This window comes from Schistosoma haematobium, chromosome 3, assembly GCF_000699445.3.
Source record: "Schistosoma haematobium chromosome 3, whole genome shotgun sequence".
NCBI lineage: Eukaryota > Metazoa > Platyhelminthes > Trematoda > Strigeidida > Schistosomatidae > Schistosoma > Schistosoma haematobium.
In genome coordinates, this window is record NC_067198.1 from 1,924,926 (window position 1) to 1,941,025 (window position 16,100).

The 16,100-nt window shown below is 36.0% G+C and overlaps 1 protein-coding gene across 1 annotated transcript in view; it reads left to right on the plus strand.

Moving 5' to 3' along the window:
* The window catches only part of TRPM2_3 (Transient receptor putative cation channel sub M member 2), a gene marked incomplete at both ends in the record, with an annotated part of 120,225 nt that overhangs the window by 13,508 nt on the left and 90,617 nt on the right, over positions 1-16,100 (plus strand). Inside the window, 4 exons of the mRNA XM_051218923.1 lie at positions 1,662-1,828; positions 6,246-7,013; positions 8,146-8,252; positions 13,085-13,263. Of these exons, the coding sequence (XP_051068658.1) occupies positions 1,662-1,828; positions 6,246-7,013; positions 8,146-8,252; positions 13,085-13,263 (1,221 nt within the window). The remainder of the gene's footprint in view (positions 1-1,661; positions 1,829-6,245; positions 7,014-8,145; positions 8,253-13,084; positions 13,264-16,100) is intronic.

A 16,100-nucleotide genomic window follows, 5' to 3' on the forward strand; every position in this document is an offset into this window, starting at 1 on the left:
CAATAGTCGGAGACTCCATGTGACATGGCTCAGGATCGATCATAATCTTGTCGGTGTATACACTCTCTGTCTTTCTTTAAACTAAGAGATTAAAATCGCTTCATAGTTTTCTTTCTACGAACTAATTCCTTCTTCCTGCACTATGTCCTTATATGCAATCTTCTTTGTTTGATATTTTACTATCATTGAATTAACTACTTCTATGAATCCGGTGTCCACCTTTGTGTGCAAATGAGGTATGGTCACTTCGACCGATGGACATATGTGCCTGGTCCTACATTGTAGCTGACTGACTGACTTACTGTTAAAAATGATAGTTGATGTTCAACTACTCCATAGATATTATAGTTCATAAGCTGAGGTTAGATTCCCCAGCATCAATCTATGAGGGTTAGCAGTCTTTAATAGAATTCTGAATACACGGAGTTAAATTGTCCTCTTTTCCGTTTCTCTTCATGATTCCAAGTTAGCGATTAACTTGTGATGCAGTCCGATGATTTCCGTAATGTATGTTCTATCCACTTCCAACGTATTTTCCTAATTTCCTTTTCATCTGGAAGCTGATTCATTCTCTCTCACAGGTGTCCGTTGCTGATACTATCCAGTCAATGGATATTGAGTATCTTGTGCAGACAATCCTTCATAAATACTTCTACATTTTTGATGATGTTTGTGGTAGTTCTCCAAGTTTCAACTCCGTACAGTAGAACAGTGTTGGCGTTCATATTGAAGATTGTTAATTTGCTATTAGTTGATAGGTGTTTCGAGCACCATATGTTCTTCAACTGTAGGAATACTGTGCTTGCTTTGCCAATCCTAGCTTTTACGTCTGCATCGAGTCCACTTTGTTCATTGATGATACTTCCAGGTACGTGAAGGATTCCAGATATTCCAGAGATTCTCCATCAAGTGTGATTGGATTGACGTTCTTTGTGTTGTATTTGATGATTTTGGTTTTGCCCTTGTGTTTGTTTAGGCCTACTGCTGCAGAAGCTGCTGTTACACTAGTCACCTTCATCTACATTTGTTCATGTGTATGTGATAGAATAGCTAGGTGATCTGTCAAATGCAAACCATCTAGTTGATTCATGCTCTCCTTTGTATTTCGTGCTCCCACTCAGATGTCGAGGTCTTCATAATACAGTTGACTACCAGAAGAAAAATGAATGGAGAGAGTAGACAGCCATGTCTAATTGATTTTAAGCTGTTCATTATATTCCTTGCTTCTACTCTGATCATTAATTAGTATTAGGACGAATGAATTAGCTCTTATATCAAATAAATCACTGACTAACTCATGAAACATTAATTTCCTGATATTATGGTATATGCTACTTATATCTGTCGACAGACGTAAGTAGTATGTAGCAGTGATCACAAGTGGGTAGCTTATCAAAAGAAAGTTGAGAAGATTGGACTGAATAGAATAGAAAGGGAAATATAAAGAAATTAAGAATTGGAAGAATCATGGAAGATGTGCAAATGAAGTTTTTATAATTTATTGAAGACACTCTGTAATTCTTGTTATCCCCATCTGAAGGTTCGTTCATTACAATAGAACTTCATCAAGTACTGATGCACAGTATTTCAAAGTCAATATATACAATTTGCCAATTCATCCTATTAAAATATCTTTTCTATTTGTATCTTATTCTCAATAGGTTGTTGGATTGTAACAGGTGGTTTTCATTTAGGAGTAATGAAGTTAACTGGTGAAGCTGTACGTGATTATACAGATGCTTATGGTGGAAATCGAATGATGGCATTTGGTGTAGCAAGTTGGGATTGTGTAACAAAAAATGAAATACTTGAAGCAGCTTTACATGAGGTAAATTAATTCAATGAATGTTCTTTCAGTTCTCATTGTATTTTCATGACTATTTATCACTGTATACATTTCTTCTGGATAATGATAGACGTTAGCTATCTAACGACAGGACATTTAGAATAGACTCCAGTATGAGCATTGTTATTGTTCATATATCACAGTAATGTGCGAGAGTCAACATGAAGATGAGTGTATAATGTTAGTGACTATCAATATCCACCGTGTTAAGAGGTAAGAACTTACTAATAGAGGACTATCTCAGGATTCTTATCAGTCGTTATCGTTCTTAAATGGCATGACTGTGTATTGATTACACGGAGTTTACGTGTATTCATCAGATGGTTTGACTAACTTCGCTATAAATCTTAATAATATTTTATCTATCTAATTCTACAATCTCTTTGAACTATATTCACTGTTTTGTTAGTGTTATGGAAGGTAATATGATTTTTATTTTCAGAGTCTCTTCTTTATGTATTGAAACAAATCATGAGAATATAAATCAAAGTATATTTGTATCACAGATCCTTTGTTGTTCATATCTGGATAGCCCTCAAATGCCCTAATATAGCTAAGAATGTTGAGAGTCAGCTCTCCCTCACGAGATGCTCTCACATGGCCACGTGCATACAACCACTATTTGGGAAGATCTACTCACTACCTTCTCGTGACATGATTGTTGTTTACGAAAACTGAGAGGACAGAAAGCGGATGTCCAGCACTTTAACCGGGTTGGTGGATATGGAGAATCCATCAAAGGAAGATGGAAAACCCTGATTCCAAATCAATGGTGCACATGAGCTCCAGTATTCTGAGATAACATATGGTGTATGAATCAATCGTTTGTCACCGGCAACCATGGGACTGGATCTCCTTACGTCGCTCCACTGTCTTGTGGATTAGACTGTGAACTGTAAATTAGGTTGAAGGCTCTGGGTTTGGCCCTCTAAGGATACCATCTGTTTCGGTCTGGGCACCAAACCACTATCCCAACCCTCACACAAACTGGATGATTTATGTGGCGTATATCTATTTAGTGTCTCCTTTTACCTAAGTTTATGTGTTTGAATAAATTACTGACATTACTGACTATATCTATGGTACAATATAGAATTCTCAGCATAAACTATTTCAATAAGTTATCTTTCCTTATTTCTTCATTGATCCTGATGAAAAATATTAAAATATTGTAGTGATACTGAACAATCGTCTTGTAAATCATTTACTCAGGATTCATGAATTGTGATTACACTACATGCTTAGATGTTGAAGGAATTGAAGATAGTCCATCTTGTAGTTGTCGGTTACCATGTTAAGCCCACGTAGCATATTCTGGCCTCCGTACAAGTCAAGTTATTCATTCTTCTTAAATCACATTTTGACATTGTTAATCATTCGCCTATCAACCTTGACTGTTTTTATATGAGCGTATATGTATACACTGATTTCCCTACTCATTACGTATCTGTCACGTAATTTTGTTCGCTATAAATATCGACTAACACTCGATTAAATGGAGTTGGGTTACAAGTCTTCTCCATTGTGCGTCGTTACGCTTCGCTCTTTTCTATTCGGTTCCTTCGCTTCATCGCTCTGATTATCTGTTCAGATCAATGAGTGTACAAAATATACGTATTCAAAACTTCATTCCTGTATTTGACTGATTTCAATTCCGCTACTCACTAACGCGGATTACGTCGATAATTATATACAAAGATTGCCGACATATCTGAACAGCATCATTGACGAACACAGTGGATCTGATGCAGATTTGAAGGCAAGGATCAGCAATGCAAGAGCAGCATATTTACAACTGAAGAATATATGGAAATCAAAACAACTGTCAACCATCACCAAGGTCACAATTTTCAATACAAATATCAAGACAGTTCTACTGTTTGGAGCAGAAACCCAGAGAAGTACGGAAGCCATCATCCAGAAGATACAGGTGTTTATTAACGGTTGTCTACGCGAAATACTTGGGATCCGTTGACCAGACACTAACTGCAACAACCTACAGTGGGAGAGAATAAACCAGAACAAACTAGTGGAGGATGAAATCAAGAAGAAGCACTGGAAGTGGATAAGACACACAATGAGGAAAGCACTCAACTGTGTCACAAGGCAAGTCCTCACTTGGAATCCTCAAGGCCAAGGGAGGAGAGGGAGAACAAAGAAGAATACATTACGCCGAGAAATAGAGACAGATATGAGAATAATGAACAACTATTGGATAGATCTATGAAGGAAGGCTAAGGACAGAGTGAGTTGGTTGGATAATGCTGATCAGCGTCCTATTCTCCATTGAGGGTAACAGGCATAACTAAGTTATTAACACCCAACATGTATATTTCCGCAACAACCATTGCTAGTTACATGTTACTAGTTCACTAATCCACATCTGAATAATGCTCCTTGTTTACAATGTATATTGAGTGCCGGCCACCACAATGTCTATGACCATAACTGTAGTTTATTGTAAGTTGTGCAGTAAAAAGTCATGAACATTTGATAAACACACTTGAATAAGATAAACGAATAATAGACATAATGATGTGTTGAAACAAACAAACAAACAAAAAGAGATAACTTGTTAAAATATCTAAATCAGAAGGGGTTTTGTGGAGATTTTAGAAATTTCAATAGTTGAAATCATGAGTCATTTGAAGGTGGCTCATCATGGGAAACCTGTAAGCAGTGGACGGCCGTTTTGTTCTAGTATGGGACTCCTCAACAGTGCGCAACCACGATCCAGCCCATCTCCCGAGAGATTCGCACGCACGCGAGACTAATAGGTCCTGCGTTCGAATCTCGCAGGGGGGAGCGTGATCGTGAATGGGCACTGTTGAGGAGTCCCATACTAGGACAAAACAGCCGTCCATTGTTTCCAGGTTTTTCATGGTGGTCTAGATTCAATTGACTCATGATTTCAACTAATGGAATTTCTAATCAATAATTGTAAACTATCTATAGTAAATATAGACTGTATTGAAAGAAGTTGAACTGTACATTGTTGATATATCATGAATACATTGTACATATAAATATACATACATAAAGATAAGTTCATTAAACAATTACAGGAAAGACAAATCAAGCTTAAATTAACTCTACAGGAAGTACTATCAATTTATAACCTACAAAACACTGCAAAATATTTTATTGAATATGTCAATCATTATACACCATAGATATTCATTCATTAATGTAATTTAATGGAATTACATATATTGGAACTACATATTTTCCAGTTTATTCATTTCTAAATGTGTTATTATTATAGTATATAGAGATGCATATGTATGAAATTGTTAGAATTACACAAATTCACTCTTGTTATCTTACGTGGAGATGCATAGACTGTCTATCAGGATTCTCCATCGAATTATGTCTTGAACAATTCTTTCCAGTTATTTTCAATAGTAGATGCTTCTTCTTTATGTAGATCTTGTAACATTTAGAATCTGTTGTTGAGAGTTATGTTGAATTCGTTGAAGTTGTCAGTATATCGAAGGAATGCTGTATTAAATCAGTTGTCTAGTACTTCTTTAGCTTCAGTTTCATCATAACCAGGTGGTGATCTGAATCTATATCAACTCCTTTCTTGGTTCTCATATTTTTCACTGACCTTCTGATTTTTTTCATGATACAAATATGATCGATCTGGTTTTCTGTAATGTGGTTCGGTGAGACTTATGTACCTTTGTGTATGCGTTTGTGAGGGGGGAATTATAACCGTTTTTTAAATGCACATAAATTTACAAATTTGTCATCATTCTTGTTCGTTTCTCCCAGTCAAACTATATCATTCCACATACCGATCTTGGTTAGTTAACAACTGAAAACCTGTAATTAATTAACTCATTAAACATGCTTATTCATCACCCCACAACCGGAAATATAATACAGGATCTTCAGTCTCACACATGAACATTATGACTGGTAGAGGTATGAGGAAGATAGTAAACAAAGACAATGGAAGATGGTCATGCAATATCGTGAATTTTTCAAAGTTATACTTGTATATCATTAGAAACTAGCTTAACAAGCCAAACAATACCATGTGAATTTAAATTCACCCCATTTCACAAGCAAGTTGCTATCTGGACTCAGTAGTTGAGTGGATAACGCGATGGCGTTTCAAGCGAACTGTATTGGGTTCGAGTCTCAGAGTGAACATCAACAAGTTTGAGATGCAGGTACATCCAGCTGTTACGAGTCCCAAATAGGACGAAGTGACGCGCGTCCTGGATTCCACTGCTTGCCACTATCCATTATTGCTTACACTAGCATAATAGTTTACAGGTTAAATGTTCATGTACGAGACTAAAGGTCCTGAATTAATTATGACGTTTTGTGTTTCTACAATTTATTCTATTAATCTCAACTGTTTTTTTTATTAATGTTTATATTTTAGGGTACAGCAGTGTATCAATCTGAAGAAGATGAAGAAGAAGAAGCTGAAGATAGTGAACCAATTTTAATTGATCCATTATCACAAAGCGGTTTAAAATCTGTTCGTAGTGATATTGAAGAACGTGCCTTAGATCCTAATCATAATTTTTTTGTTTTAGTTGATGATGGAACAACTGATCAATTAAAAGGTAAAGAAGCTGAATTACGTGCAAGATTTGAAAGATGTATATCATTATGGAATTGTGCAAGTAGTCCACAAGAACAAACAACAACTGCTACAAGTCCTCAAAGTGGACCTATAAGTTCTACAACACATTTACAACAACAACAACAACAGCAACAACCTCAAAATGGTATTTCTACACCATCTAACATCAATAATAATGTAAATTCAGTAGGATTACAAAGACAAGGTAGTACTATGGGTGGACAAGTTAGTACAACATCTGGTCCACAAACAAGTGCAACATCAATTGGTAAAAATTCTGGTATAACCGGTGGTTCTACTAGTAATTCTGCTTTAAGTAAAGGTGCAAGTGAACCGATAGTTAGTAATCAACCTATTTCAACTGTATCTGTTACACGTGGAGCAAAAGATAAACTTACTACTGAATCAAGTCTTAAACCAGCAAAAAGTGGAAAATCAGTTGGTAGTGAAGAAGAAATTTTAGTTCCAATGTGTGGATTAGTTGTAGGTGGTGATCGATTTACATTACGTCAAGTTTATTGTTCAATGATTAGAAATCGTTGTCCAATTGTTGTTACAAAGGTAGTTGAAGTTTTAGGGAAAAAAATTTATAAATGGATCATATTTTTTTACATTTGATACAATGAAATTTAATAATATCATGATCCAGACTATGTTAGTTAGTTAATCACTGAGAACATCGAAGCACTGAAAGGACTTAGTAATACTGCTATTGGTATTACTACTGTGGTGTGTGTACTACTGATGTTGACAGATAGAAGTAGTATATATTGTCAATCGAAAGTGGAATGACTGAAAGCAGAAGGTTGAGAAGATTAAAGAGAAAAGAATGAGAACAGAGAGTGAAGGAACAACGAAGTCTGAGATAATTGATTGATATTTTACAAATGAAGTATTTATTGGATGGTTCTCAGATTTTGCTTAGGGATTTTGTATTTACATACATATGGTTGTAACCGCCTGTGTTCTCACTCATTACACTACTATGGCTAATACTGTTTATTTCCTGACTTACGCCTGTTACTCCTTATGAAAGAGCGTAGGCCGCCTACCAGCACTCTCCATCCAACTCTGTCCTGACCAATCTTTTCCAAACCTTTTCAGTTGTTATTCATTCTTTTCATATCTGCTTCTATTTCCTGATGTAATGTGTTCTTTGGTCTTCCTCATTTTCGCTTCTCTTCAGGACTGATACTACAACTGTTAATGATAATAATAGTAATATTTGTATAAATATCATCGACATCATGGTATGAAGATCGTCGTACTTCATGAATTGAATGAATTGTTATATTCAAACCATTAAATCCTGGTTAACTAATTTGGTAATGTTGTGGTAGCTTAGAAATTATAAGGTTCTGCATTCAGTCCCATGTATTGTACATATTGTAACAAATCAACATTCCAGCATTCTTTAATTTCTAACCGTTAGTTTACCATCCTACGTTAGTCCATAGTAAAAGTCAGTTTTACAACAACATTATCAATAAGTATTATGTGCAAAGATGGTTAATGGCTGGTAGTGGAATCCAGTTTGATGTGCATTTCTTCCTATTTGGAACTCGTTAGCTGGATGTATCTGCATCCCAGAGTTGATGTTCACTCTGAGACTCGAACTCAGTAGCGCGTCCTGGATTCCACCGCTAATTAATTTTGCATATCTTCATTTTTTTCTTTAAATCTATTGTTTCAGGGTACATCTGGTGCAGCGGATGTATTAGCATTTGGATTAGATGCTGCAAATAAAATGGCATCTGAAGAAGTTGTTGATGATAAAGATCAAGTACCATTGGAGGCTAGGTAATCTACATTAAATATTTCTTTTATTGATAGTTATGTATTGTCTAAACATAATTAACAGAAGGCATCTGATAATTTGTATGGGTAAACAATAAGAATCGGTTGACTAATCAATCTTAGATCCAACGAGATAGATGAATCGATAAGTGTATAGTGGAATGTTCATCTAGAACAGCTCATTGTTTAATTAGTTAGTGAGCATAGGTTAATTAGAGAGATCTAACTTTACAAAAACCTATGAGAGGGTAACTCAATGTGGATTTTTTTGATTGAGATCATGAACCGATTGATATTAGACCACAGTTAGAAACCTGGAAGCACTTGACGGCCGTTTCGTCATATTGTGGGACTCCTCAGAAATGCACATCCAAGATCCCGTTCGCATGGTTCGAACCCAGAGCCTTCAGTCTCGCGCGCGAACGCTTAATCTACTGGACTGTATCCAGCATGTTTATAGGTGAATGGTTTTAATCATGTCTGCCTATTATTATGAAACGTTATCAACATCAACAAAAAGCTTTGATACCTAATTAATAGTAAAGTTGAGTACAGTTACTGTACGTCATCATTCATTGATCTACACCATTAAAGTGTAGCTCATCAGTCGAAGTAATACAGCGGTTCAAGAAAACGTTTACACAGAAACTCAGCTTCCAGTGTTTAATTTCTACTGGATGATTTCCAATTTGAGTGAATTGTATATTATTAGGATAGGAGCTTGTGAAGATTGTTTATGGTTAGATAAACATTATATAATTCGGCAAGTATTGGGCAACTGTCTAAAGTTTGTGTAGAACTCCATTCACTGATCATGATCATATGTTGCTAGTTTATTTATTTATTTATTTAAAAACATAAACATGAGTACAATAAGGCACCAAACAGAAATACGCCACACAAATCACTTGATTTGTATGAGGGCTGATCTACTACCCGGGTGCCCTAACCGAAGCAGGTGGTTTTCTTAGGGGGACACACCCAGAACCTTTGACCTAAAGGTTTGATCCACAAGGCAGTGGAGCAACGTCAGGAAATATGGTCCCATGGTATCCGGTGACCAACAATAGGTTCATACGCCATATGTTACCTCAGGATACTGGAACCCATGTACACCATTGATTTGGAATCAGGGTTTTCCAACTCCCTTAGGTGGACTCTCCGTATCCACCGACCCGGTTAAAGCACAGTACATTTTCTTTTCATCCTCTCAATTTCGTAAACAACACCCCCCCCCACCATGAGAATGCAGTGAGTAGAACTTCCCTAACAGTGATTGTATGCACGTGGCCATGTGAGAGCATTTCCAGAGAGAAAGGTGACTCCCCACTCTCAGTCGTATCAGGGCATTTGGGGGATAGTGATTAATTTGAAAAGGGGATTTCTTAAGTTCCAATGAGATGTGTAAAGTGATATTCAGCAATGTATGGTATGAAACAGTTTTTCAACAATGGGGATTGAAAGATGATTAAAAAATATAGTAAATTGATTAAACTAGTGGTTAAGTGCTCGCGTGAGAGACTGATAGGTCCTGGGTTCGAATCCCATAAGGCGGCGTTGTGGATGCGCACTGCTGAGGAGTCCAACAATAGGACGAAACGGTCATCTAGTGCTCCCAGGTTTTTCATGATGATCTAGCTTCAATTGACTCATGATCTCAACTATTAAATTAGATAAATCAATTCATCATAATTCATTTCTCTAAAGAATAAGTTCTAACTTAGAGACCAAAGGTCCTGTTTTCTATTACCAATGCGATTGTAGATATGTTCTTCGGTTAATTCCTATACTAGAAGGAAATAACTGTCCATTACTTTCTTATGTTTAATGATTATCTAATTATAAAACTGACAATTGTTTCAATCTGTTCCATAGAGACTATAAATAAAACTATGTGTTTAATATCAGGTAAGAATGTAACTTGGATGAGATTTTTACTTTGCTTTATCTACCAGTGAACAGAATTCCTATTGACTTTTTAATGACATCTTAAACTGTCATTATTTATTAGGAAAGATAAAGTGGTATATTTACAATTGATTGATCATTGGGTGGTAATCAATGTCATGTATGTTAGATCGTTCTTTGGTGCAGATCAAATCCTATCGACCAAGTTGTAAATGGTCACTAGTCTAGATAACTCGACATTGCGTGCAGTATGTTGAGATAAGACTATGGTCGGAGTTAGTCAACAGGCAACCCTGGACCCGAGTTTGTTGCTATTAGGCACTTGTCAGCAATTTGTACCTGTAATCTTAATGGAACTGATACTCCTTAACGGATTCAATCCCGTGTCACCCAGTTTCACAGTCAGAGATGTTACCATATGGGCTATTCGGGCCGCGACTGACCTCCTTTAGGACCGAGATGTGTTTTAAAATTGATTGGTCACTGGGTAGTGATCAATGTCATGTATGTTATGTCCTTCCTAGTGTAAATCGAACCCTAGTTTTACAAAATTACAATTTCAATACATACATAAATGAATAGTGGAGATTAAAATCTGGTTTCAGTACATGGATGTGATAATTTCTTTTTACATTTTACGGGATCGTGGGTATTGATTGCTGAAGTGTTCCATACTAAAATGAAACGCTCGTTCAGTACTTCCAGGTTGATTCATGATCTCTATAAAAATTGTCCACTTGTGCGTATTCAATAAGCTTCGACTATAATGATTAATCAAAATATTTTATTGTAAATAGATACTCACGCTTGTTGCCAGTATTGGAAGGGTTAAACAATCACTGAAAACCAAAATGAAGTGAACGGCTGTTTTTTTTTAATGTTAGAGCTGTTAGTAATACTATCTTACTTACCTACTTACGCCTGTTACTCCTCGTGAAGGAGCATAGGCCGCTCACCAGCGTTCTCCATCCAACCCTGTCCTGGGCAATCCTTTCTAGCTCCTTCCAGTTGTAATTCATCGTTTTCATATCTGCTTCTAAATACTATCTTACGACCACATTAAAGATTGATCACAAAACCTTTATAGTAAACGGTTAACATATAACGTTTTAATCACTGAGATCAACAGTGGAAGGTAACTCAGTGGTTTGTATGTTAAGCTAGTAACGATAGCCTAGAAGGTCCTATGTTCGATCACTGACAAGGCTATGAATGAATGTTATTGAGGTTTCCAGTAAAACGAAACAACTGAACCTAGTGGTCAGAATAGAATTGCCTTCTACAAAGGTTCAATTAAAATCTGTGACCTATAAACTCGAATAAATTGATGGGGAGAAAAATTGATGGTTGAAATGACTTAAAACCGCCCTATTTCACAAATGACCGAATTCAGATATCTAGACTATTCAGAGTCAGCTGAATGATATAATGTTGTTATGATTAACGACAGACACAACTGTTCTGAACTTACTCAAGTATATAGTAATAAATGAGCTTGGTCGACGGATGTCATAAGAAGCCAAAACATCCGTCCAGGGTCTCTCCAATTAATGTCACACTTTTGATGATGATGATGATGATCTTTTTCAACATACAAAAACATTGTCAATGATTAAAAAGATAGTTATCATACAATCGTCTTATAATATACCCAAGTAAGTCCTCTGGAAAGTAGTAACACCCAGACAAAACTACCCCTATTCAGATACCTACATAATAAGTATATATTTTAAGGTAACTTCCAAGTCGGATAACTTTCCATAATCAATTCTATTCAAAGATGTTTTAAACGATGGATTGTAGGAGCATTGTAAATCTGGAAGTATTGACCAGCTCTCCGTTTCTAGTATGGAGGACAGCTGATGGATGCATTCTAAGTAAAGATCGGATTCAGACAAGGCTGCTTACTCTTTTGATTTCCCATTCTATTGGTGGTCGATGGGATTATGAAGACCTCCATATCTTAAGGGAAGCATGGAATACAATGAAGAGCTCGGAATCAATTAGAAGATTTGGACTTCGTAAATGAGCTGGCCTTCCTATCCCGTAGACACCAACAAATGCAGACGAAGACAACTAGTGTAGCAACAGCCTCTGCAAAGTAGGCCTCAACATACACAAGGGAAGCAGCAACATCCTCAAATACAACAGAGAGAAAGCCAATGCAATTACACTTGATGGAGAAACTTTGGAAGTTGTGGAATCTTTCACGTACCTGAGAAACATGATTGATGAACAAGGAGAATCTGATGCAGATATATAGCTGAGGATTAGCAAAGAAAGGGACGCATTCCTACAATTGAAGAACATATGAAACTCAAAACAATCGTCAGCCAATATCAATGTCACAACCTTCAATGCGAATGTCAAGACAGTTCATTCTACTCTACGGCGCTGAAAAGTGGAGAACTATCACAAACATCATCAAAAAAGTAAAAGTATTTATGAAAGATTGTCTGCACAAGATACTCAATATCAGCAACCATCAACAACAGACTACTGTGAGAGAGAACGAATCAGCTTCCAGATGAAGAGGAAATTAGGAAAATACGTTTGAATTGGATAGGACATACATTACAAAAATCGCCAAACTGCATCACAAGGTAATCGCTAACATGGAATCGTGAAGAGAAACGGAAAAGTGTAAGGTCAAACAATACACTGCATCGAGAATCGGAAGCATATATGAAAAGAATGAATAACAACTGGAAGTAAGTGGAAAGGATTTCCTACGACAGAGTTGGATGTGGAATGTTGGTGGGCCACCTATGCTCCACCACGAAGGTTGACAAGCGTAAGTAAGTAAGTCAGTAATTATATCCATAAATTCCAACCTTCAGATCTCACTATTTTTAATGTTTCTCTAGACAATTACGGTTGATAACAATGAATAATTTAACATTTTATATAAATTTTTAACTTTGAAGGCTTGAATCAATCATTGAAGAATTTCTTGGTGATTTACATCCAGATTATACGAATTATACAGATGAAGTGAATATGTTATGCGAAATAATCAATGATTATACAAACTTAGTATCAGTATTTGATATGGAAGAAGATTCTGATTTGGATGGATATGTAATCTCTTCATTGCTTGCCAGTGGTAAATAGAATTTTTTTCTTATTTAATTATGTTTATTCATGTATTTCATTAAACTAATGAAAGAGATGACGATTGTGAAAGTAGACTTGAAGGATTAGTGAAATATCATTGAGCTCTAGTTGGGTCACTGATTGTCGAATAGATCATCAATCCCTGTCGAAGTCAAGGACATTCAACGCGCATCAGATAATCGTATACCATGGATTGGCCAATGCTATGGTAGTTTCACTATCTTCATTGTACTCATTCTTACTAAAATATTTCCGTAATCACGTCTTTTGTGTTGTACGATTTTCAAAGTATTCATAGTACCTTGATACGACAAATGAGTAATCCACGTTAGATGCTAACTGCTAGATGTGATTTCGACGTTAGCTGTTGGTCACACTATTCTCGTCTAACTCGAGTAGGTCCCCAATCATTCGATATAAATCATCTACATTGGTGATCTACAGACTTCTATTTGATGATAACATCATCATATTTCACAATAAAGGGTGCTAAAATTGATTCAAGCTTTTAAGATCTGATTCGGTTTGGATTAATTAAAAGATCCTGGGTTCGAATCTTGCGAGGCGCGATTATGACCGCACCAGAACGAAACGACCGTCTAGTGCTTCCAGGTTTTCCATGATGGTCTAGCTTCAATTGACTCGTGAATTCAACTATAAAAATTACATATATACTTATTAAGAACATTTATATATGAAAAAATAAAAGGTCTACCAGACTAGAAATGAAGGATAAGAGGAGAGAATGATAATAAAGAAAATAGTAATGTGAAAACAATTTGAAACCTCATCACTCTGGATAATAAGTTAATATTACCAGAGTAGGTTTAAGGTGAGAACATACTGTTTTTGAACACACAAAAGGGGTTTAAATTTTCGTATGGTTAAAAGTTCAATAAACTTTAGTATATGCCTGGTATCATTTACTTGTATCTTCTTACTGTTGTTTAGGACTGCAAGTGATCAGTCTCTTGTTGATATATGTGTATCATGTGAGGATCGCCGCGGTATTGTCCTAAGACACAAACATTATAACGATAGATAGATAGTTGCTAGTAATGGAATCCAGTTCGACAAGCGTTTCGTCCTGTTTAGGACTCATCAGCTGGACGTACCTGCATCTCAAAGTTAATGTTCAGTTCAAACGTCATTGCGACGTCATTGACGAATCCCAAACGGGACGAAGTGTCACCCGTGAAAATGAATTCCACCGATAGCCACTATCTATCTATGCTTAGAATACTTATGAATTAAGACAAAATATCTAGGCAATCCTTATAGGATGCACATATGTCAATATGAAACTAACCAACCACAATCCTAAATAACAATGGGAAGATACAAGTAAACAACAACACCAAGGTTAATCGAATGATCTAATCGTATCATGGCTATAACATAGATCAAATTCTTTATCGTATTGGAATAGACAAAGTGTATTGAAAGAGAACACAAATAAGGACAATCGAGTTATGTTTAGCACAAAATTACAGAGTTACGTGGTAAAATAGAAAAACCATACTATAATACTTAATTTGCAAAATGTTCAATAATTGTCCCGAACTTCATTGTTCTTGCATTTCCATACTAATTGCTTTCTATTCCCGCTCTTCCTTTCTTGATCTTCCCCTTCTTCTGCTGCTAGACATTATATTCCTGACTTGCGTCATATACTACTTATATCAATATAAGTAGCACGCATCACAAAATCAAAGATATTACAGTAATAAAGTATATTCAATTCATCTAATGACATTTATCCACATGAATACCCATTAATAATGGATCATTTCTATATTATGAATAAGATAATGGTAATTCTCATGAATTAAGTTTTATCCATAATCTACTATTGATTGTATTCAATACCAATAAATGAATAGGAAATAATATTAAAACTATAAAACAATATGATTTATGATGTAACAAATCAATTTTATTGTAGATTTTTCCCATTGAAATATGGGATTTTTCTTCTTTTTTTTGTAAACGGAGGGGGGCTGGGGGTGGTTAAAAAAACACATTAGCATTAGTATTTTTCTATATTGTTCGGTAGGTTAATAGTGGTAGATAATACTTTTGTCATATTCATATGTAGTACTCGTCAGTTGTTGGGGGTTTTTTTGGTGCATGTGTGTGTGTGTGTATCTGTGTATAACTTAGGTCTATGACGTAATCCAAAATGGATTTTATTATTTATAGAAAATTATGTAATGAACAATTCTTGTATGTTTGTTTTCATTTATCATTTGAATTTGATTCTTCATATAAAGATTGACTGGGTTAACTATTACATTTCATATACATAGTTTCCTTTGATTATCTTAAAGAGAATAAAAACAAAGATCAGTACGGAATAATATGAATTCATGTGCTCACTAGTGAATAGCATCGTGAGGGAATTACCGGAGTTCTAGTGAGAAGCCGTGACCAATGGAGCGAATCCATGTCGGGTAGAGACAGGTATCTATCTCAGTACAATAGAAGATGGTCGCGCAATTTCATGGATTAGTTGATGTTAAACACTATCATCATTGGATGTCGGCTCAGTGGTCCAGCGGGTTAAGCGTTCGCGCGCGAGACTGAAGGCCCTGGGTTGGAGTCCCGCGAGCAGGATCGTGGATGCGCACTTCTGGGGGTCCCACAATAGGACGAAACGGCCGTTTAGTGCTTCCAGGCATTCAATGGTTCATGATCTCAATCAAAAATAATATAAATTCACTTCAATTCTAATAGCTGAGATCATGAGTTAATTGAAGCTAGATCGTCATGAAAAACCTGAAAGCAATGGATGGGTGTTTCGTCTTGGTTTAGGACACCTCAGCA